The following is a 21455-nucleotide window of genomic DNA, read 5'->3' on the forward strand; positions in this document are numbered from 1 at the left end:
GCCAGGTTTTATTTTATATTATCATCATAATTATCACTGAGGTTAGGGACTGAACCTCTCAAAAATATATTTCTGTAGATGTACATGAAGCAGAAGGATAAAGACTAGCCCTGTGATTTCATTGGCAAAGAGAACTTCCAGGTGAGGAAGCTTTTTCTACCAATGCAGATGGCATTAGCTTCTCTGGAGCCTAGAACTCTCAGAGGTCAAGTGACTTACATATGGCCATTATGTGCCAGAGACAGGACTTGGACCTAGTTCTTCCTGGCTTTGAGACTGACTCTACCAATGGAGTGAAACAAGGCTGTGTTCTTGCTCCCATGCTTTTTAGTATCATGTTTTCAACAATGTTGTCAAATGCCTTCAATGAGGATGAACACGGCATGAAGGTCAGCTACTACACTGATGGTAAATTTTTCAACTTAAAAAGGCTATAAATCTAGACTAAAGTGGTGGGAGTGTTGGTGCATGATTTTCTGTTTGCAGATGATTGTGCGCTCAATGCAGCCTCTAAAGCTGAGATGAAAAGCATGGATCACTTCTCTGCTGCTTGTGCTAATTTTGGATTAACGATGAACACCAGGAAAACACAGGTGCTCCAGCAGCCTGCACCACACCATCCCTGTGTGGAACCTTCAGTTACAGCAAATGGAGAAGTTTTGAATGCTGTGAATAAGTTCACTTAGCTTGGTAGTGTACTATCCAGGGATGTACACCTTTATAATAAGTTGACATTGCCAGAGCTAGCTCAGTGTTTGGGAGGCTCTGAAGGAAAGTATGGGAGAAAAGAGGTATTAGACTGACTTCCACACTGAAGGTCTACAGAGCCGTTGTGCTGACCTCATTGTTGTATGCATGTGAAACCTGGACAGCCTGCCAGAGCCGTGCAAGGAAGCTGAATCGGTTCTATTTGAATTGTTTTAGGAAGATTCTGAAGATCACCTGGCAGAATAAGGTACCAGACACTGAGGCCACTCAAACTAAACTGCCAAGCATTCAAATCCTGCTTCAGAGACCACAACTCTGGTGGGCTGGCCACATTGTTTGAATGCAAAATGTACACTTGCCAAAAAGACTTTTTTATGGAGAACTCACACAGGGCAAGCATTCACATGGTGGTCAGAAGAAGCAATGTAAGGACACTCTCGAGGTCTCAAGAACTTTGGTGTTGATTGTGTGACATGGGAGACATTGGCACAGGACCACTCAGCATGGCGTGCCCACATCAGAGAAGGTGAGCAAAGCAGAATTGAAACAGCTCAAAGGAAATGCAGGGTGGGCAAGTTTGGAGGATCCACCCCAAATGTTCACCCGGACTATTTGTGGCTGACCTGTGGTAGAGCATTCCAAGCTTGTATTGGCCTGATCAACCACAGTTGGACACATTGAATCTTGACTCAAGCATAGCGATGTCATTTTGGTCCTCTTCCAGAACGAAGGACAGCGACCAACCAACCCACTTCTCAGTAAGCCATGGGGGCATCATTATATTCAAGAACCATGGAATTACAAAATGTTAAATCTGAAAGGGGCCTTAGGGGTTTTTAGCCAAGTGTCTTCATTATACATTTACATAATACATGTATATACACATGCCATATTTGTTTATATATGAAATATATACACACATGTATATACAAGTAACATTTTAAAAAAAATATTTATTGAGCCCAACATATTTCCTGGTATACTTGCAATCCTAGTTTCAGAAATTTAAGTTAAATGATTATCTGATTACATAATAATGCACAGAGTCACGTGTGCAAAGTGTTGTACATCTGCTGAAAGTTTCCTATAACCTAAAGCCAGTGACTTGCCTAACAAGTCATTAGAGGCAGCCACGTGCTGTCACAGGGCACAGAGCACTGGGCTTGGAGTCAGAAAGGACCTGAGTTCAAATCCAGCCTTAGGCACTTACTAGTTGTGTGACCCTGGGCAAGTCACATATCCTCAAACTGTAATGTGGAAATAATAATGCTACTTCCCAGGGTTGTTGTGAGGACCAAATAATATTTGTGGAATACTGAGCGCAGCACCTGGCGTGTAGTAGGGACTTAGTGAAGCTTGTTTACTGTCTTCCTTCCTTCCTGGCAGAGAAAAGGACTGACCTGTTTTTTGTTATTAGATCTCTCATTATTAAAAAAAAAAAAAAGCTCAGGTCTTAAATAAGAGTGTTCTTTTATGGCCCTTAGTTAATTTTGCATTTACTTAAGTGACTGAAGTCATGGGGAAAGAAGACTTTACTCTCCATAAGTCCCAAGAAAATATTTTTTACTCCTTGCTACCTCAAAAAAAAAATAGAAAAGGGAGCACATTGGACCAATAGATGTGATATTTAACCTTTGGTGTAAAAATGAGATTAATTCTCGGACTTCAAGTAAAGGTTGGCTGGTGAAGTGGAATAGACTGAGATACAGCTAAAATATTTTTGTAAAAACAGAGAACGGCTCTAGCACTTAGGATCATTTGCCACCCATTCCATTCAAAGGATCAGAGTAGTGGTCAGGATTCTTAGTGATTTGAAACTGAAGCATTTCTCCTAGTTGTAAAGACAGGCTCTGGAATTAGTATGCAACAAGACAATTTCTCTTTGATTTGTAATGGTTGTGTCTGAGTGTCCTGTCTTTGATGGCCCCAAGCATTCTTTGTGGTAGCAAGTTGCTTGCAAAGCATGACATGTCCTATGAACTACCATGAAAGTCCTATATGTACTGGTAGGTTAATAGAGATGCTGTGGGAACGTTTCATAGCTACATGAAAGTAAAAAAAGATTTGTAGGTGGAAGATGTATGTAACTATCGTTCAGTCATTTACTTGTCTGATCCCATCTGTGGTTTTCTTGGGAAAGATACTGAACTAGTTTGCCATTTCCTTTTCAAGATCATTTTACAGTTGAGGAAACTGAGGCAGATAGGGTGAAGTGACTTGCCCAGGGTCACACAGTTCGTGAGCGTCTGAGGTCAGATTTGAACTCAGGAAAATGAGTCTTCCTGCCTTCAAGCCTGGCACTCTATTTACTATGGCACTACCTAACTGCCAATGTGTACCCTGGGTGTCCTATACCCTACACTAATGACAAACAACCACCCATACCTCATATTCCACAGAATAAGAAGGCATTTTTAGTGAGACTTTGCCAAAGGTTAGCCTTTCACAAGATTGAGTCACTGTTACTGTCCCTCAGTGAGTTTGCGGGGGAGTAAAATGATTAGATTCATCATACAGCTGATAATACCAACCCGCTTTATCAAAGGGCTCAACTTTGGTTTTCATCAGAGTTACGTAGCTGGCTTCAGTTTTGCGTTCTAACTTGAACACAGGTGTGCTATAATTTACATGGAGGATGTGCTGCTATTCTCAAGAGCTACATAAATCAGGTCCTATCTTCAATGCCCCACATACGCCTGCTTTTTCAGAAAACCTTATGGTGAGCCCTTTGTACAGCAAATAATCACTCTTCATTGATCTTTTTAAAAACATTTTTTAGATATTGAATCTTTTAAATGCAGAATACATTTATCTTAGTGAATCTTGACTAATTATACAAATCAGTCTGAGAGTTTTAAGTTAGCAATCATCTCATAATAGACCACCTGCTTCTAAAAGAAAGCATATTGGCTGAATAACAAAAGATTCAGTTAAGTTGCTGTTTTTAACTTTTTATCTCTAGAAGCAGTGATGCTGAAATTTGATGAGATAAACAAAAAAAATGCCTCCAATACTGTTGATTTCTTTGGCTCCTGATTCCTTATTAAATAAATTGTAAGTTGTAAAATCAGTGCAAGTGCAAATGCTGACATTTTTAGGAGCTGTGTGTGTGGCAAAATGCAAGTAGTATTAGGTATCAAAAGTAAGTAAATCTTCAGCTGAAAAATCTTAGAAGTATTTTTCTAAAATATATATCTGCATTCATCAGTAAGCCAAAGGCTGCTAAAATGCTTTTGGCTGCAGGCCCCACTGCCAGAAAACACAGCTGAATAAACAGCCCACAGCTGGCACCGAAAAGAAAGACGATCAGGTTGGAGGACAAGAGGGGACAAGGGCGGTGGGTTTGTGTCCCTGGGAGACGCCCACAGGCACTGCCACCTCAGTATTTATATAGCTTGGAGAAACTGTTCGGGGTAATTGATTGATCTCCTGAGGAGGGCATTAAATCAAGGTGTTACTGGCTTCCTTGCATATAATATTATATGGGAGAATTTCAGGAAGCTCTGAAAACAGTCATAATCCCTCCAAAGGAAAGAGCTTGGAAGTCCAGAGGGAGAGGGAGAAGGGGGGGGGGGGGGGAGAGAGAGAGAGAGAGAGAGAGAGAGAGAGAGACAGAGACAGAGAGAGAGACAGAGAGACAGAGAGAGAGAGAGAAGAAAAAGAGGGAAGGCCAGAGAGATGCTAATAAGGAAAATATCATTTTCTATTGATAAAGTAAATGGTCTGCTTTAAGTTCAGCAAAATAGATTTTGCGCATTTCAACTGAATGTCAGGTTAGGTTTGATCACTGTCATTTTCCTCCTACCGCTAACGTTCTCCTATTAGGGAAAATAAAGATATTCAGTAATTTTTGAATATACCCCTAAGCTTTGTCAGAACAGGCATGTCTTCAGAAAGATCCCCATTCTAACCCAGACTTTCTGGACAGTAGTCATTCTTTCTTGGTGATTTTGAAATTAGGTTTACAAATCTTGTTCTGTAAATTTTGGGTTCAGTCAAAATGCCACACTTAAGGATCTTGAAGGCCACATGTGGCCTTCAAGATTCCCCACCCCTGGACTAGGTGATCCCTGAAGATCCCTCTTCATCTTGGGGAAAAGCTGTTGTGCAAATCAGGTGTTTTCAGTTTAGCCCTGGGATATTTGAATCAGTCGTCCTTCATTGGAATTAATTTTTACTTCTAAACCAAGTAAAGATGATATTTTCTGAAGCATGCATAGTTAACTGTGTATCATTGAAAACTGAATTATCCATATCGTCCTAGCTCATTTCCTTCACAGCCAACTTGTCCCCAGGTTGATTTCTCTTGGCTGCCCGTTCCACAAAATGAAATAAATTGGTACCAGATTGAGAATATAATTTAGATCTTAAAATGCTCAAATGATCATGTCAGATCTTTTAGGTAATGTCTTATGAGAAACAATGATGTTTTTTAAAGATTTTTATTGATGTCTTTTATTCACCTTCATTTCTAATATATTCCTCTCCCGTCCCCTCCCCAGAGTCATCCCTTGCAAGAAAAAAGAAAAGAAAGAAAGAAAACAATTCAACTAAACTAACCAGCATGCCCTTTGAGTCCAGTGGTGCTGTATATGCTGTGTTCCACTCTCTTAATTTCTTCCCTGGGGCCTAGCTTAGGCCTTGTAGCAGCACAACATTCGCTTTGGTGGTGGGGGTTTTAAATTCATTCCATATACATTGATATAGTCATTGGGGATACAGTTTTCCTGATTCTGCTTACTTCACTCAGCATCAGTTTGTATAAATCTTCCTTTGTTTCTCTGAGAATCAGTTAATGTTGTAGAATGCAATATAACTTTTGAAAAATACTTTTCCCATAAGTATTTGCAAATCATTTTGTTCCTTTCACCAGTTTTTACTTCATTTGTGATCTAACATACATATGATGTTCTAGAGCTTCAAGAGATGTTGAAGATCACCCAACTCTCCCCATCCCCTGTCCCCAATTTTTTAGGTGATAACAGAAAGGCCCTCCAAAGTGAGATGACTTTCCCAAGGTCACAAAGCTAACTTAGTGGGAGAGTTTAGTTATGATCTTAGGCCATCAGTCTAGCACACAAAAAGCTGGCCTTTGAGCCTCTGAAGCATGCTAGCTCTGGGATCCTGAGTCACTTCACCCTCATTGTCGCAAACAACTCCCTTAAGACTGTAAGTTGCAGAGAAGGTACTGACCTACAATGGTAGAGGGAACTTCCTCATCTGGGATTTCCATAGTCCATCTAGATTTTGGTTGTGTCATTCACTGCTGGCTATTGTGTGTTAATCTTCTCTTCCCAGAAAAATTGTAAACTACAAGGGTAGGAGCTGTATTCTAGCCTGCTTTTGTGTCTCCCATCTTCCCTCCTCCTCTTCAGATATTTCCTTGTGATGTGGATGTGAGCAGAGTAGAAGCTTGGACACTGTCCACCCAGCTAAAAATGCTTGAGCTTGTCAAAGGAGCCATGTTTGTATGGAGAGGTTCTTCACCAGTTTCTGTATTTCTCATGTTGTGAAAGAAAATCAGACCTGACCCCCCACCCAAAAAAATTGAAAAGAAAACTTTTTTTTAATATTCTTTAAACTACATTAAGATTCCATCAGTTCTTTCTCTGCAGAGGGATGGCATTTTTCATCGTAAGTCTTTTAGAATTACCTTGGATCATTGTATTGTTGAGAATAGCTAAGTCATTCATCATACAATATTGCTATTACTGTGTACACTCTTCTTCTGGTTCTGCTTATTTCACTTTTCATCAGTTCATGTAAGTCTTTCCAGGTTTCTCTGAGAACATCCTGCTCCTCATTTCTTATAGCACAATGGTATTCCATTACATTCATATACCACAACTTGTTGAGCCATTCCCCAATTGATGGGCATCCCCTCAATTTCCAATTCTTTGCCACCACAAAAAAAAAAAACCTGCTATAAATATTTTTTGTAGAAATAGGCCCTTTTCCTTTTTGTTTTTTATCTCTTTGGGATACTGACCTAGTAGTGGTACTGCTCAGTCAAAGGGTATGTATGGTTTTATAGCCCTTTGGACACAGTTCCATATCATTCTCCAGAATGGTTGAATCGGTTCACACTTCCACCAGTGGTGCATTAGTGTCTCAGTTTTCTCTCATCCCCTCTAACATTTGTCATTCTCATTTTCTATCATGTGGGCCAATCTCACACATGTGGGGTGGTACCTCAGAGTTGTTTTAAGTGATTTAGGACTTTTTTTTCATATGACTAGAGATACCTGTGTACTTCATCTGAAACCTGCCTGTTCATATACTTTGGCCATTTTTCAATTCAGGAATAATTTGTATTCTTATAAATTTGACTCAGTTCTCCATATATTTGAGAAATGAAGCCTATGTTGTCAGAGAAAATGGCTATAAATTTTTTCACAGTTATGATTACTGTGTATTTCCTCATATTCCATTTTCCCCTATTTATCATTCTCTCTTTTCACCCTGTCCATTCTCAAAAGTGTTTGCTTCTGACTACTGTCTCCTGCAATCTGCCCTCCCTTCTATCAGCCTCCTCCACTTCTCTTGTCCCTTTCTCCTCCAGTTTTCCTATAGGGTATGATAGATTTCTATACCCAACTGAATGTGTATATTATTCCTTCTTTGAGCCAATTCTGACGAGACTAAGGTTCGTGTGTTCCTGCCTACCTTCCCCATCTTCCCCTCCATTGTAAAAGCACTTTCACACCTCTTTTATATGAGATAATTCACTACACTCTAACTCTCCTTTTCCCCTTCTCCATGTGCATTCCTCTTTCTCACCCCTTAAATTTATTTTTGATGTGGTCAGTTATGCTGATAGTTTTCCTAATATTGAACCAGGTCTGGTCATAGTGTATTATCCTCAAGATAAGTTGCTGTAATCTCTTTGCTGATATTTTATTTAAAATTTTTGCATCTATATTCATTAGGGAAATCGGCATATAATTTTCTTTCTCTGTTTTGGCTCTTCCCAGTTTAGGTATTGGTACCATATTTGCATCACAAAAAGAATTTGGTAGCATTCCTTCTTTGCCTATTTTCCCAAATAATTTATATACTATTGGAATTAATTATTCTTTAAATATTTGATAGAATTCACTTATAATTCCATTTGGCCCTGGAGATTTTTTTTCTTAGGGAATTCATTGATGGCTTATTCAATTTCTTTTTCTGAAATGGAATTATTTAAGTATTTTATTTCCTCTTCCAGTAATTTGGGCAATTTATATTTTTGTAAATATTCATCCATTTCACTAAGATTGTCAGATTTATTGGCATACAGTTGGGCAAAATAGCTCCTAATTATTGTTTCGATTTCTTCCTCATTGGTGGCAAATTCACCTTTTCATTTTTGATGCTGGTAATTTGGTTTTCTTCTTTCTTTTGTTTTTTAATCAAATTAACCAAAGGTTTATCTATTTTATTGGTTTTTCTTTCCATAAAACCAGCTCTTAGTTTCATTAATTCAATAGTTTTCCTAATTTCAGTGTTAATAATCTCTTCTTTGTTTTTCAGAATTTCTAATTTGGTATTTAATTGGGGATTTTTAATTTGTTCTTTTTCTAGCTTTTTTATTGCCCAGTTCATTGATCTCTTCTTTCTCTGTTTTACTCATGTAAGCATTTAGAGATATAAATCTTCCCCTAAGAGTTGCTTTTGCTACATCCCACAAGTTTTGGTATGTTGTCTCACTGTTGTCATTCTCTTGAATGAAGTTATTGATTGTTTCTGTGATTTGTTGTTTGACCCACTCATTCTTTAGGATTAAATTATTTAGTTTCCAATTAATTTTTAGTCTGTCTCATGATCTGAAAAGGATGCATTTAACATTTCTGCCTTTCTGCATTGGGTGGTGAGGTTTTTTTGCCCTAAAACATGGTCAGTTTTTGTGTAGGTGCCATGTGCTACTGAGAAAAAAAGTATATTCCTTTGTATCCCCATTTAATTTTCTCCAGAGGTCAACCATCTCTAATTTTTCTAAAATTCTATTCATCTGCTTAACTTCTTTCTTGTTTCTATTGTGATTAGATTTATCTACTTCTGAGGGGGGAGGTATAGTTTTATAATAAATAATATATAGTGAAATAATAAATAATATATGTTCAATAAGTAAATTATTAATAAATAATAAATAAAAGTAGTGTAGGTTTATTGTTTATTTCTTCCTGTAGCTCCCTTAACTTCTCCTCTAATAATTAGGACGCTATATGTTTAGTAATGCATGTATGTTTAATAATGAAATGCTTTATATCTCTAAGTGCTTACCTGAATAAAATAGAGAAAGGAGAGATCAATGAATTGGACAATAAAAAAGCTAGAAAAAGAACAAATTAAAAATCCCCAATTAAACACCAAATTAGAAATTCTGAAAACCAAAGAAGAGATTATTAACATTGAAATTAGGAAAACTATTGAACTAATAAATAAAATTAAGAGCTGGTTTTTTATGTCTGAGATCAGGATTGCTACCCCTGCTTTTTTTTTTTTTAACTTCAGCTGAAGTATAATATATTCCATTCCAGCCTTTTACCTTTACTCCGTGTGTATCCCTCTTTTTTCAAATGTGTTTCTTGTAAACAACATATTATAGGATTGTGGTTCTTAATCCACTCTACTATCCACTTCCATTTTATGGAGAGTTTATCCCATTCACATTCACAGTTATGATTACTGTCTGTGTCATTCTCTCTATCCTATTTCTGCCCCCTGTTTATGCTTTTCTCTCTCCTTTCTACCTTTCCTTCTTTACTAGAGTTTTATTTTCATCCACCACCCTCAGTCTGCCCTCCCTTCTATCCAACCCCACCCTTTTCTTTCTCTTACTTCCTATGGGGTATGTTAGATTTCTATACCTAAGACTGTTATTCCCTCTTTGAGCCAAATCTGATGAGAGTAAGGTTCAAATAATGCTCATCTCTCTCCCTTCTTTCCCTCTACTGTAATAGGTCTTTGTGCCTTTTCATGTGTAATTTACCCTTGTCTGTCTCCTCCTTTCCTCTTCTTCCAGTACAAGCCCTTTTCACTACTTAATTGGATTTTTTATCATCACATCAAAGTCAACTTATATCCATGCCCTCTGTCTATGTATACCCCCCTTTTAAATGTCATAATAATTATACAGTTCTCAAGAGTTATGTGTGTCATCTTCCCTTGTAGGGATATAAACAGTTTGTCTTTGTTGAATAACGTGTTGTTGTTGTTTTACTATTTGCTTTTTTATGCCTCTCTTGACTCTTGTTTTTGAAGATCAGATTTTCTGTTGAACTCTGGTCTTTTCATCAGGAAGGTTTGGAAGTCCCCTATTTCATTGAATATCTATCTCCTCCCCTGAAAGATTATGCTTAATTTTGCTGGTAGTTGACCCTTGGTTGCAATCCAAGCTCCTTTGCCTTATGGCATATCATATTGCAAACCCTCTGATCTTTTAATGTAGAAGAAGCATAGTCCTGCATAATACTGACTGTGGTTCCATGATATTTAAACTGTTTCTTTGTGGCTGCTTGCAGTATTTTCTCTTTGACCTGGTAATTTTAGAATTTGGCTACAATATTCCTTGGTGTTTTCAATTTGGGATCTCCTTCAGGAGGTGATCAGTGGATTCTTTTGATGACTCTTTTACCCTCTGGTTTTAGGACTTCAGGGAAGTTTTCCTTGATGATTTCCTGAAAAATGCTAGCAAGGCTGTTTTTTTCATCATGGCTTTCAGGTAGACCAATAATTGTTAAATGGTCTCTCCTGAATCTATTTTCCAGGTCCGTTGTTTTACCAATGAGGTATTTTATGTTTTCTTCTATTTTTTTTTATTCTTTTGTTTCTGGTTGATTGACTCTTGATATCTCATAGAGTCACTAGCTTCCACTTGCCTAACTCTAATTTTTAATGAATTTTTTCCTTCTATTAGATTTTGTACCTCCTTTTCCATTGGGCCAATTGTATTTTTTAAGGACTTGTTTTCTACAGTCAATTTTTGTCCTTCCATTTCCAAGCTATTGACTCTCTCTTGCATACCTCTCATTTATTTTCCCCATTTTTCTTCTACCTCTCTTATTTGACTTTTAAAATCCTTCTTGAGTTCTTCCAAAAAGGCTTTTTAGGCTTGAGACCAGTTCATATTCCCCTTTGAGGTTTCGGATGTGGGCATATTGACATTGTTTTCCTCTTCTGAATTTGTGCCTTGATCTTCCCTGTCCCCATAATAAGAATCTATGGTCATTGTCTGTTTCTGCTGCGTGATCATGGTGTATGCTTATTTCCTGGCTTTTAAAGTTGAACTCTCCTGCTAGAGCACAGGGGGCACTGACCCAAGCTTCTTGTGCTAAAGCCTGGGACCTGGTCACTGGCCTTGTGTACTGAGGCCTCAGGTGTTGGCAGCTGGAGGTTGTAGGGGTCTGGCAGCTTACCTAGGGCTGAGATGGAGTGAGCTCTTGGGTTGGGGGTGGGGAGTCTGTCCCCTAGAGTGTACAACCTCTAGCTGCCAGCACCTGAGGCATCTTTAAAGCACTGGGAGGTTTGTCTACCAGCCTGGAGCTGTGCCTCCTGGAATTGTGCCTCCTGGAGTTGTGCTGAAGCACCAGGAATTTTGGCTGCTGAAGGATGCCTGATCGTTTTCTGAGCTGGTGTCTACCAGTTCCTCTGGCTGTGCTGAGGCATTCTAGAGGTCCTGGTGTTGGCAATGCCTGCTCCACCACCCTGAGGCTCTCAGTATTCCTTCCTGTTTTGCTGAGGTGGGGCTTGCTACTGGCTTGCTGGGACACCTCCCGTCCTGTACTCTTCCCCCTCCCCCAGAGTGAGAGGGGCCTTTCCTGTTAATCCCCCAGGCTTTCTGGGGTACAAGACTGCTGCATCCCATCTTTCTGCTGACTCAACTATGACATGGTTTTTCCTGGGGTGATATTTTTCTGGGCTTTCAGAGGTCAGTTAGAGACAGTAAGAGTTACTTGCTTCTTACTCTGCCATCTTGGCTCCCAGAAGTCCCTTAAATTTGTTTTTTAGATATCATCCCATCATATTCAACTCATACTCATGACCTCTGTCTATGCATACCCCTTCTAATTATGAATGACGAGAAGGTTCTTGGGAGCTAAAGTATCATCTTCTCATGTAGGAATGTAAACAGTTTAACCTTATTGAATCCCTTATGATTTCTCTTTCCTGTTTACCTTTTTATACTTCTGTTAAGTGTTGTATTTGAAAGTCATATTTCCTATTCAATTTTGGTCTTTTCATCAGAAATGCTTGAAAGTTCCTCTGTTTCATTAACTATCCATTGTTCCCCCCAAAGGATCATGCTTAGTTTTGTTACGTAGATGATTCCCAATTGTAACCCTAACTCCTTTGCCCTCCAGAATGTCATATTCCAGGTTCTCAGATCCTTTAATATAGAAGCTGCTAAATCTTGTATCATCCTTTCCATGGCTCCACAATATTTAAATTGTTATGATGCCTGCAACATTTTCTCCTTGACCTGGGAGCTCTGGAATTTGGCTGTAATATTCCTGGGAGCTTTCATTTTGGGATCGCTTTCAGGAAATGATCAGTGGATTCTTTCAATTTCTTTTTTTCCCTCTGGTTCTAGAATATCAGGGCAATTTTCCTTGATAATTTCTTGAAAGATGATGTCTAGGCTCTTTTTTTGATCACGGCTTTCAAGTAATCCAGTAATTCTTAAATTCTCTCTCCTAGATATATTTTCCACATCAGTTGTTTTTCTAACAAGATATTTCACATTTTCTTTTTTTTTTTCATTCTTTTGACATTGTTTATTGTTTTTTGATGTTTTATAGGTCATTAGCCTCTACTTTCTCAGTTCTAATTTGTAAAAAATTGTTTTCTTCAGGGAGTTTTTGCACCTTTTTTTTTTTTCTCCATTTGACCAATTTTGCTTTTAAGGCGTTCTTTTCTTCAGTGGATTTTTGTGCCTCTTTTACCATCTTACCTATTCTTCCTTTTAAGGTATTATTTCTTCAGTATTTTTGTGCCTCCTTTACCAAGCTGTTGACTCTTTTTTCATCTCTCTCATTTTTCCCCAGTTTTTCCTCTGCTTCTTTCCAGAAGTTAATTTTTGAGCCTGAGACCAATTCACATTTTTTCTTTGAGGCTTTGGATGTAGCAGTTTTGACCTCATTGTCGTCTTCTGAGTCTGTGTTTTGATCTTCGCTGTTACCATAGTAACTTTCCATGATCAGCTTCTTTTTTGTTCTTTGCTCATTTTCTAATCCTTTTCTTGACTTTTTACTCTATGTTGGGCTCTGTTCCAGGGTGGAGAGGGCACTGTCCCAAGATGTTTTCAGAGCTAGTTCTTGGGGTCTGTAAGTTTTTAGTTCTTCCAAAGCAGTATGAACTAAGGAGAGATGTGTTTACTACTCTTCTGGTCTGTGAGTGACCACACGCACTCTTTTCTACCCTGAGACTGTGACCCAGATCTGCATGTGGGCGATGCAACAGAGTCTTGAACCCAGTGTGAGCAAAGAGACCCCTGTAATCTCCTTCTGGCCAGTGACCCAACCTCCTTACTCTCTGTGTGGCCTGAGAGTTCCACAAGCTACCGATGATGATTCCATTGCCCCCCAAAGCCTGCTGCTGGCTCGCCAAGGTGCTGCCTGTGCTTGAATACATTCCGCTCCCACCCTTGTGCAACAGACCCTTTCCTGCCAGACCTCAGAGTCATCTTGAGATGGCCAATTATTTCACCCCGTCCTTTGATGAATTTGGCCACTCCAGAATTTGTTTTGACGTGTTATTTTAAAGTTGTTTGGAGGGTAATTTGGAAACGCTCAGGCCAGTTTCTGCCTTTTCCTCCATTTTGGCTCCTGACCATGAACTTTTTTAGCTTCATCAACTCTCAGAGACTACCTCGCAGGTCAAGGGGGGCTGGGTTTGGTTTTGGTGGAGACATTACACATACCTCAAGAGTCAAAGGTGGGTGAAGTGTGGCGATAAGGTTAAGCTGTATCTCCCACGTTTCACACGACACTATTCCATACGTAGGAGGCATTCAGCTGCTACTTGTTGAATTAAATTCAGTACAATTAAATATCCCTGTGACATAATCTATGCCTTTAGGAAGTAGTAGTATTGTAATCAAATGTGCCATTACTGAACAAGGCAAGAAAAAGAGCCGGTGGAAGGGCATGGGCCCCACGACCTTCTCAACTGTCCAGCACCCTTTGCTCTAAACATTTCCCTATGAGATTCATATTGTAAGAGTGCAGTGAGGTAGGGAGAAAGAGTAGGAGAAGGAGCCCTGCATTGAGAGTCAAAAGAGTTGGGTTCCCATATACACAAACATTTATAGCAGCTCTTTTTGTGGTGGCAAAGAATTGGAAATTGAGGGAATGCCCATCATCGGAGAGTGGCTGAACAAGTTGTGGTCTATAAATGTGATAGAATACTGCTGTTCCATAAGAAATGATGAGCAAGCGGACTTCAGAAAAACCTGGAAGGACTTATATGAGTTGGTGCCAAGTAAAGTGAGCAGAACCAGAACATTATACATTGTAACAGCTACAGTGTGCCATCACTGACTTTGATGGACTTAGGCCTTCTCAGCAGTGCAAGGACTTAAGGCAGTTCCAAGAGACTCATGATGGAAAATGTTGTCCACCTCCAGAGAAAGAACTCTGGAGTCTGAATGCAGATCAAAGCAGACGATTTGCTCTCTCTCTTTTTTGTTTGTTGATTTGTTTCTTTCTTGTTTCTCACAGTTCTTCCCATTGGTTCTAATTCTTCTTTACAATATGAGTAATGTGAAAATATGTTTAATATGAATGTATTTGTAGAGCCTATATCAGATTACATGCTGTCTTGGGGAGGGGAGAGAGGGAGAGAAAATTTAGAACTCAAAATCTTATGGAAGTGAATGTTGAAAACTAAAAATTAATTAAAATTAAAAAAAAAAAGCTGGCTTCAAATTCACCGGATAGAGCACTGGGCCTAGAGTCAGGAAGACCTGAGTTCAATAGAACCTGAAACATGTATTAGCTGTGTGACCCTGGCTGAGTTACTTAAGCATTCTGCGCCTCAGAGTCCTCATCTGTGAAATGAGGGGATTGGACTCAGTGGTCTCTGGTCCCTTCTGGTTCTAGTTCTCAAATCCCGTTCCAACTTCTGCCCCTTGGGCAGGCCTTCCTCGTAAGAGGGTTAAGTGATTGGGCCTGGGGAGTCCCACCCAGCCCCAGAACCTGTGAGGCTGAGTCAGGGGGCTGGGGAAGCCTGGGTTTGCTCAGCCCAGGATGTGGGTCCCGAGCTCCATCCCCCAGGGCACTGGAGTCAGCTTGTAGCAGGGCTGTGGTGGCAGATCAGGCTCCTGCATGTCTGTGCACCTGACACAGGGGAGTGGCCCACACTGGGCGGGCTCAGCACCTGCCGGCTCCCTCGCTTCTCCTTCACCTGTCCCATTCGTCTGAGATGTTCTTCTTCATTCCCAAACTTCCCTAGGACAGACCGCTTCTGCTGGAGGCAGCCTGGAAGAAGGAGAAGGACATTGTGTCCAAGGAGATCGAGAAGCTGCGGACGTCAATCCAGACGCTGTGTCGGAGCGCTCTGCCCCTGGGGAAGATCATGGACTACATCCAGGAGGACATGGATGCCATGCAGAACGAGCTGCAGCTGTGGCATGCGGAGAACAGGCAGCATGCCGAGGCCCTGCAGAAGGAGCAGAGGTGAGGGGCTGGAAGAGAACGGTGGGGCCCCCAATGTGGGGAGGGGGCGCCTGAAGTTGGGAAGTGCGGGGGCACCCAGGGAGGTGGGGAGGGGCGGGGGCACTTGGGGAGGTGGGGAGGGACCGGGGCCGCCCAGTGTGGGGAGGTGCGGGGGCACCCAATGTGGGGAGGGGCTGGGGGCACCAGGGGAGGTGGAGAGGGGCCAGGGGCTAGTGCCTTTTAGCAGGAGCATTACATTCCTGAGAATTAAACGTTCTGTTCACATTGACATAATGAATGGAATTTGAAACTTTGGACGAGGTGTTTTTAAAATAATATATCAAAATTCCCAAAGCTGTGAGGCCATTTAAAAACTCCCAAGTGTGGATAAAAAGCAGCCTTAATAAAACTTGAGGCAGTTTGTAGAAGTATTTGAAAGCCTTTGTTAATATTGCAGTGAAGTCTATATGGACCCCAAGCAAGGCTGACTCTGTTATGTTTTGGGAATTTTGTTTTCACATGGTGAGTCGTAGTGTCCTTAACCACCAGGGGGTCTCACATCCATAAGAGGCTGCATTTTCTGTTCGTGCTTAAAAATGACCTTCATTCTCAAATACGCCCACAGTTAGAAAAGACCTCAGAGGTCATCTTGTCCAACCTTCTCATTTTATATTGATGAGAAGACCACTCAAGACCATGGAGAGAGTAAGTGTCAGAGGTGAGATTTGAGCCCAGGTCCTCTGACTCAGAGCCAGACTTCTCTCCACAAGGCCCGCCCTTGTCAGGCTCTTCACAGAGGCCATTCACCATGCTGAGAATGGACGTCTTCCCCTTCCCTCTCATCCAGCCTGCCAAATGTGTTTTCCCTCCTTCAGTTCCTTTTTTTTTTAGATGTATGACTTCATGGGTGTCGGAAAGGAGTTCCCTAACCCTGACACAGATTAGCATCTCCTCTCTGGTGATGCAGACCTGGCATTTAGGGGAAATGTGGAGGCCCAGAGATCTGGGAGTCATCTGCATGGAGGTGATAATGGGAGCTAATGAGCTCACCAAGGTGGGAGGGTGGCAGAGCAAGAAAAGTGAGGAGCCCCAGGACAGAGCCTGGGGACACCCATGGTTAGTGAGAGTCCAGCAAGGGAGCAGCCAGATAAGTAGGTGGAGAATATTAGCAAAATGGTAAAACCCAGGGAAGACCAAGGGTCCAGGAGGAAGAGGAAGGGCTCGAGGGAGGGGAGGAGAGAGTCAGCAGAGAGGTGAGGGAGGTACAGAACCGAGAAGAGGCCTCTGGGAAGCCAGGCTGGAGTGGCAGTCAGTGAAGGCCAGGAGGAAGCCAGAGAGAGGGGAGACATTTAAATTGTTGGAAGGGACAGTTGGGTCAGGTGACTTGTTTTGTTTTTTTAAAGGTTGGGATTTGAGCATGTTTATAGGCAGCTGAGAGAATCTAGTAGGAAGAGATTAAGGACTAGCAAGGAAGGAGATGCGAGGAAATGAGCTACTAGCGGAGACCGGAGAGCAGGGTTTGGACTATGTTAGTGACGACCATGACGTTCTATCCACTGGTTCAGAGATTTCATCTTCATGGGTGAAAGGTGTGGGCAGTAGACAGCAGTTTGTGAAGGCCAGTGTCTGGGGCGATTGTGAACCCAGCAGGAGTCAACCATGGGACCTGTAAGCCACAGGGTTGTATGATCTTGGCTAACTTGGTCATGGTGTCAAGGAGATGGGAGAGATCAGCCTGCTGTGGGCCTGCCGCCTCAGGAGTGACGCGGCTCTGGGCTCCCCATGTATAAAATCAGATTGAGCAGTTGGAATGTCTAGCAGGGCGACGGGGTGGCTAGGAGGCCAGAGATGAGACTTCTGGAGTGTTGGCTGGAGGGCCTTGCCAGGATCGGGGGTGGAAAGGGGGCATGTTACAGGCAAGGGGACAGTCATGAAGTGCTTCGGGGTTTGCCACATTTAAGAGCAGTTTGACAAACATAAGGCTCAAGATGCAGACAGTAGACTTAGGCTCTGTGTGGGGGAAGTTTCAGAAGTGTGGAGAAAGCTAGAGAAGCCCCTGGGCACATTGGGTGGATGGGCCATCGTGGGCACCGGTGAGCCCCCTGTCCTGAAACCCAGTGGCCACTGGTTGGGAATCTTTGGTCAGGCGGGAGTTGTCCTGGAGGCCCTCTGAGTTCCCTCCAACTCCGCCATGCTCTGGTCCTTCTCTCCCACTTGTTAAAGCTGTTCCTACCTGTAGGGGCATCATTCGGTGCTAGCACCGGCCGCAAAAGCATCAACCAAACAGCCCCTTCCCTCAAGCAGCTTGTAGTCTCTTATGGGAAAATAAGCTGTGCCCAGAGAGATAAATATAAAATGCACCCAGGGGAGTGACCTGAAGAGGGGGGTGCAGGAGAGCAGGAGGGAACGCCACTGAACTTAAAGCAGCAGGTGAGGAGGGAGTGCAGATCTGCAGCTTGTGTCTCACTTAATGTCGTACCTAATTTATGCCTGAGAGAATTCGCCTTGGGTGGGAAGGTTAATTTTTTTTTTAACTGATCCCATTAATTTCAAGAACCTCATTTTGGTTTTTAATCTATTAAATCAAATTAATTTTGTTGTTTGGAAATGTTTAATTGTAAAAAAAAAATCCATTAGAAAGACTTTGTTCTGGTGTAAAGTCTCCCCGTTTGGGGGGGTGTTCCCTTGGTGTGGGCTGTGACGTGGTTAGTGTCTCACCCACATTTAGCTCTCTCCCCTTTAGCTAATTTGTTTTCCACATGACAGTCTCCAGGTTCTGTCCATTTGGGTTATATATGTGTGTGTGTGTGTGTGTATTTTTATATGTATATGTATAGTGTGTTTGAGCCTATAAATTTAAGGAATAGTTGGATTATCAGAAACCTCTCTTTTGTCAGGATAGTGTTTGGCCTTTGAATCTGCTTTAACAAGGACCAGACTATTTTCAATGTGTAGGGAGTTTGATGTCAGTCATCTCTCAGCTTACATTTCATTCTCTCTCCCCATTATAGTGGTAGATTAAATAAACCGTAAATCCTTAGATGTTTGAACAGGAAAGCCTGAGGAGGTACCTCCAGTCAATATTGACCCTCTGCCCATGCCTATCTCCGCTTAGCATCACAGACTGTGCAGTGGAGCCGCTCAAGGCAGAACTGGTCGAACTAGAACAGCTGATTAAGGACCAGCAAGACAAGATCTGTGCGGTGAAGGCCAACATCCTGAAGAACGAGGAGAAGATCCAGAAGATGGTCTATAGCATTAACATCAGCTCCCGCAGGTGAAGGCCTGACAGTGACTTGGAGCCCCACCCATTTTCAAATAAAAGGGAGAGATGTGTGTACTATAGAAAGCTGTGTCCTTCCAGCACTCACAGGCTGCTATGTCATCAGCCCACGGTGTGACCGAGCTTTCGCTGTGTGGCGAGGGGGACACCCTGGGCGTTGGGGTGTGAGCATTTGCTAGTGACAACCAGTCCCCCTTCAACGCCACCCCCAGGCTTCCTCTGCTGGCCATTTGCTCGGCCATTTCCTCTGGGAAGTTATGGAAAGTCTGCTGCGCTATTGCTACGAATGACTAAGTCATTCCTTTCTTTTCATCGTCTGAGACCAGGTCCCAAATTAAAAAATGGTTTGTGTCCTATGAGTGTTAGGGGATTGTTAGAGGTCAAGCACAGAGAAGCTTGTTTCCAGGGTAAATGAATGTTTATATGATAGTCACTTTTATAAGGAGAACAAAAAGGCCTTTAAAACGCTGAAAACAAACTCCTGTTTGTGTCTGCATTTGGAAGGGTTTTCTCTAAGTGCACATATGCCTTTAAATACTCGTCTGCTTCATGCTTTTTACCTAATTCTAACTGCAGATACTCCTCTGTACCATTTTCCCGTTGGTTCCTTGCATGTCTTAAAAGTTAATGATTTTTTTTCAAATTTCACATTTTTCTGGATATCATATTCCTAATATGGAATTGTCCACATCCACTCTCTTCTCTGCCACACATGTGCATTGCCACTGGCCAGGAGCTCTCTGTGAGGCAGCCGTCCCCATCCTCTGAGTTCAGTAAAGAGCTCGGTCTCACCTGGCCCAAGTGGTGTTCTGGTGCCTTTGCTTTTGTCTGTAGGAGGATCGTTCACAAAATGCAAGGGACTCCAAAGAGAAAACCAAAGTGGACAGCCTGTTATTAAGTACTACTATATTACAATTTCCAGAAAACTTCCTTTTTTAAAAGCCCATCTTTTTTTATTATTTATATTAAGTTTTGCATTTTCCTACAACATTGGAGAAACTTACAAAAGTCTTTAAGTTGCTGGATAAAGGATCTCACTGTATTTGGATACACACTTACTGGTTTTTTATTCTGTCTCCTGCTAGTTAACGTTTCTGAATTTCTGATTGCTGAGTTATTATGTACCTGCACTAAGGACAGCCCTGTTCACCATTACCATTGTCTGATCCAAAGCTGACTTCTTTAGGAATGACTCCTGATGGCACAGTTGAGTTTGCCCCCTGGCATCGACAGATGAGCCATGTACTAAAGCTATCACATGGCGATCTGGATGGAAGAGCCCAAAGAAGGTCACGAGATTCTCTCCTTTCAGAGTGGAGGCCTCTGGGCCTCTTCCCATAGAGAATCTTCCAGTTCTAGGGAGCTAACCCTTCCCTGGCCTATTGCCTCCAACATGCTCCCCGGATGTTCACATCTGCCCATGGCCTCTTCTACACTGGATGGCATGGCAAAGCGGCGCTAAGATGACCCCTGTCATGCTTTGGGACAAGATGCCTTTTATGCCTTTTATGAATCTGTAAATATGACCAGAATTGTTGTGTAGAAAGAATGGCAAATATAGTGTATGTGCATAAAAATGTGTACAAAGTAGGGTCTCAAAAATTGTATCATAAAATTTATTTTTCTTTTATATATAATTCATTGAAAAACAATCACCTATTTTTTCTATGAAGCGTATGAGTTGTACAGTTCAGTTCACACCTGGAAACATTATTTATAAGCATTTGAATTATCTTTTTGGAAATTTGTGTATTTTATTTTGTTCTTGTATGAAAAGTTCAGGGAAATCCTTTTTCACGTTGATACAATGACATTTCCCTTCTCTGAATTAAATGAAGTTTCCTCTAAGACGGACGAACATTTATCACAAGTTCTAAGACCATTAATGATGTTCTTGGGTATCAGTTCAGATGATTATTTTCTGTCTCTTATTATATACTGATTAAGTCCTTGCCTTGTTTAGTATTTTGAAAAGATACACAAATGAGATCACCTAAATGCTCTCCCCAGTTAGAAACTTCGGTCTGTAATTTTTCCGTGAACTCTGAAATCACACCGTACAGGGATTTGCGTAAAAAGTGACTTGGTGTCCCCAAGGGTGAGTCTGGGAAAGCGTGGGTGAGATGGACTCTCCATCTCTCAGCCAGCCACTTTTACAGGGAAATAGTGACCAATGGCCCACACAGAACTGACTCAGGACCCCCAGCGAGGCCTTGTCGGGGATGGGTGTGCTGCGTTTTCCAGAATGAATGGATGACGAGTCTGTTCTGTCTTTCGGTGGGGAGATGAACCTGAAGTACCCACAGGTTAAACTTTGCCAAATAAACTGTCCACAAGATGTCCTGTCTCTGGTTTGGATTTGTGGGGTTTGCCGTGTTCACTGTGCAACGTCGTCTGTCTGCTTCGGCGGAGGGAGTGTCCAACATGAGAATGTCCCACACTTAGGCCAGCGGTGAGGGATGGGGGAAGGAGAACAGGGGCGGGGGAGTTAGAGGGATATTACTGTCAGGTAGGAGCAGTGGTGGTGGTGGGAATAAGAATAGTAATGGTGGTGGTGGGAATAAGTGGTGGTAGTAGTAGTGGTGATGGTGGTAGTAGTAATTCACACTGAGGGCTTTAAAGTTTGCAAAGTGCTCATCTAATCATGGTCACCTCGGAGCCCCCAAACAGTCCTGAGAGGTGGGGAGTGGGGTAGATTAGCCCCATTTCACAAATGAGTCTTGGCTTCAGTGCCAAGGTTGGGAGGGATGGCCAAGACACTAGGATCTACAAGAGAGCTCAGTAGACTAGGACATCAGGCTGGATGTAACAGAAACCAGCCTCAC

General features: G+C 41.8%; 1 protein-coding gene across 3 annotated transcripts in view; it reads left to right on the forward strand.

Moving 5' to 3' along the window:
- Positions 1-20968, forward strand: part of TRAF3IP1 (TRAF3 interacting protein 1) — a 106961-nt gene extending 85993 nt beyond the window's left edge. For 2 of the 3 annotated variants that reach the window (XM_036768779.1, XM_036768778.1), the window contains 2 exons: positions 15145-15368; positions 18463-20968. In XM_036768779.1, coding sequence (XP_036624674.1) covers positions 15145-15368; positions 18463-18628 — 390 coding nt within the window. In that variant the 3' untranslated portion in view covers positions 18629-20968. Of the gene's footprint in view, positions 1-15144; positions 15369-16238; positions 16372-18462 lie in introns of all 3 variants that reach the window. The other variant, XM_036768777.1, reaches the window with a different exon arrangement.
- Positions 20969-21455: the final 487 nt, after the last annotated feature.

The sequence above is a fragment of the Trichosurus vulpecula genome, chromosome 7, assembly GCF_011100635.1.
Source record: "Trichosurus vulpecula isolate mTriVul1 chromosome 7, mTriVul1.pri, whole genome shotgun sequence".
NCBI classification, from domain to species: domain Eukaryota; kingdom Metazoa; phylum Chordata; class Mammalia; order Diprotodontia; family Phalangeridae; genus Trichosurus; species Trichosurus vulpecula.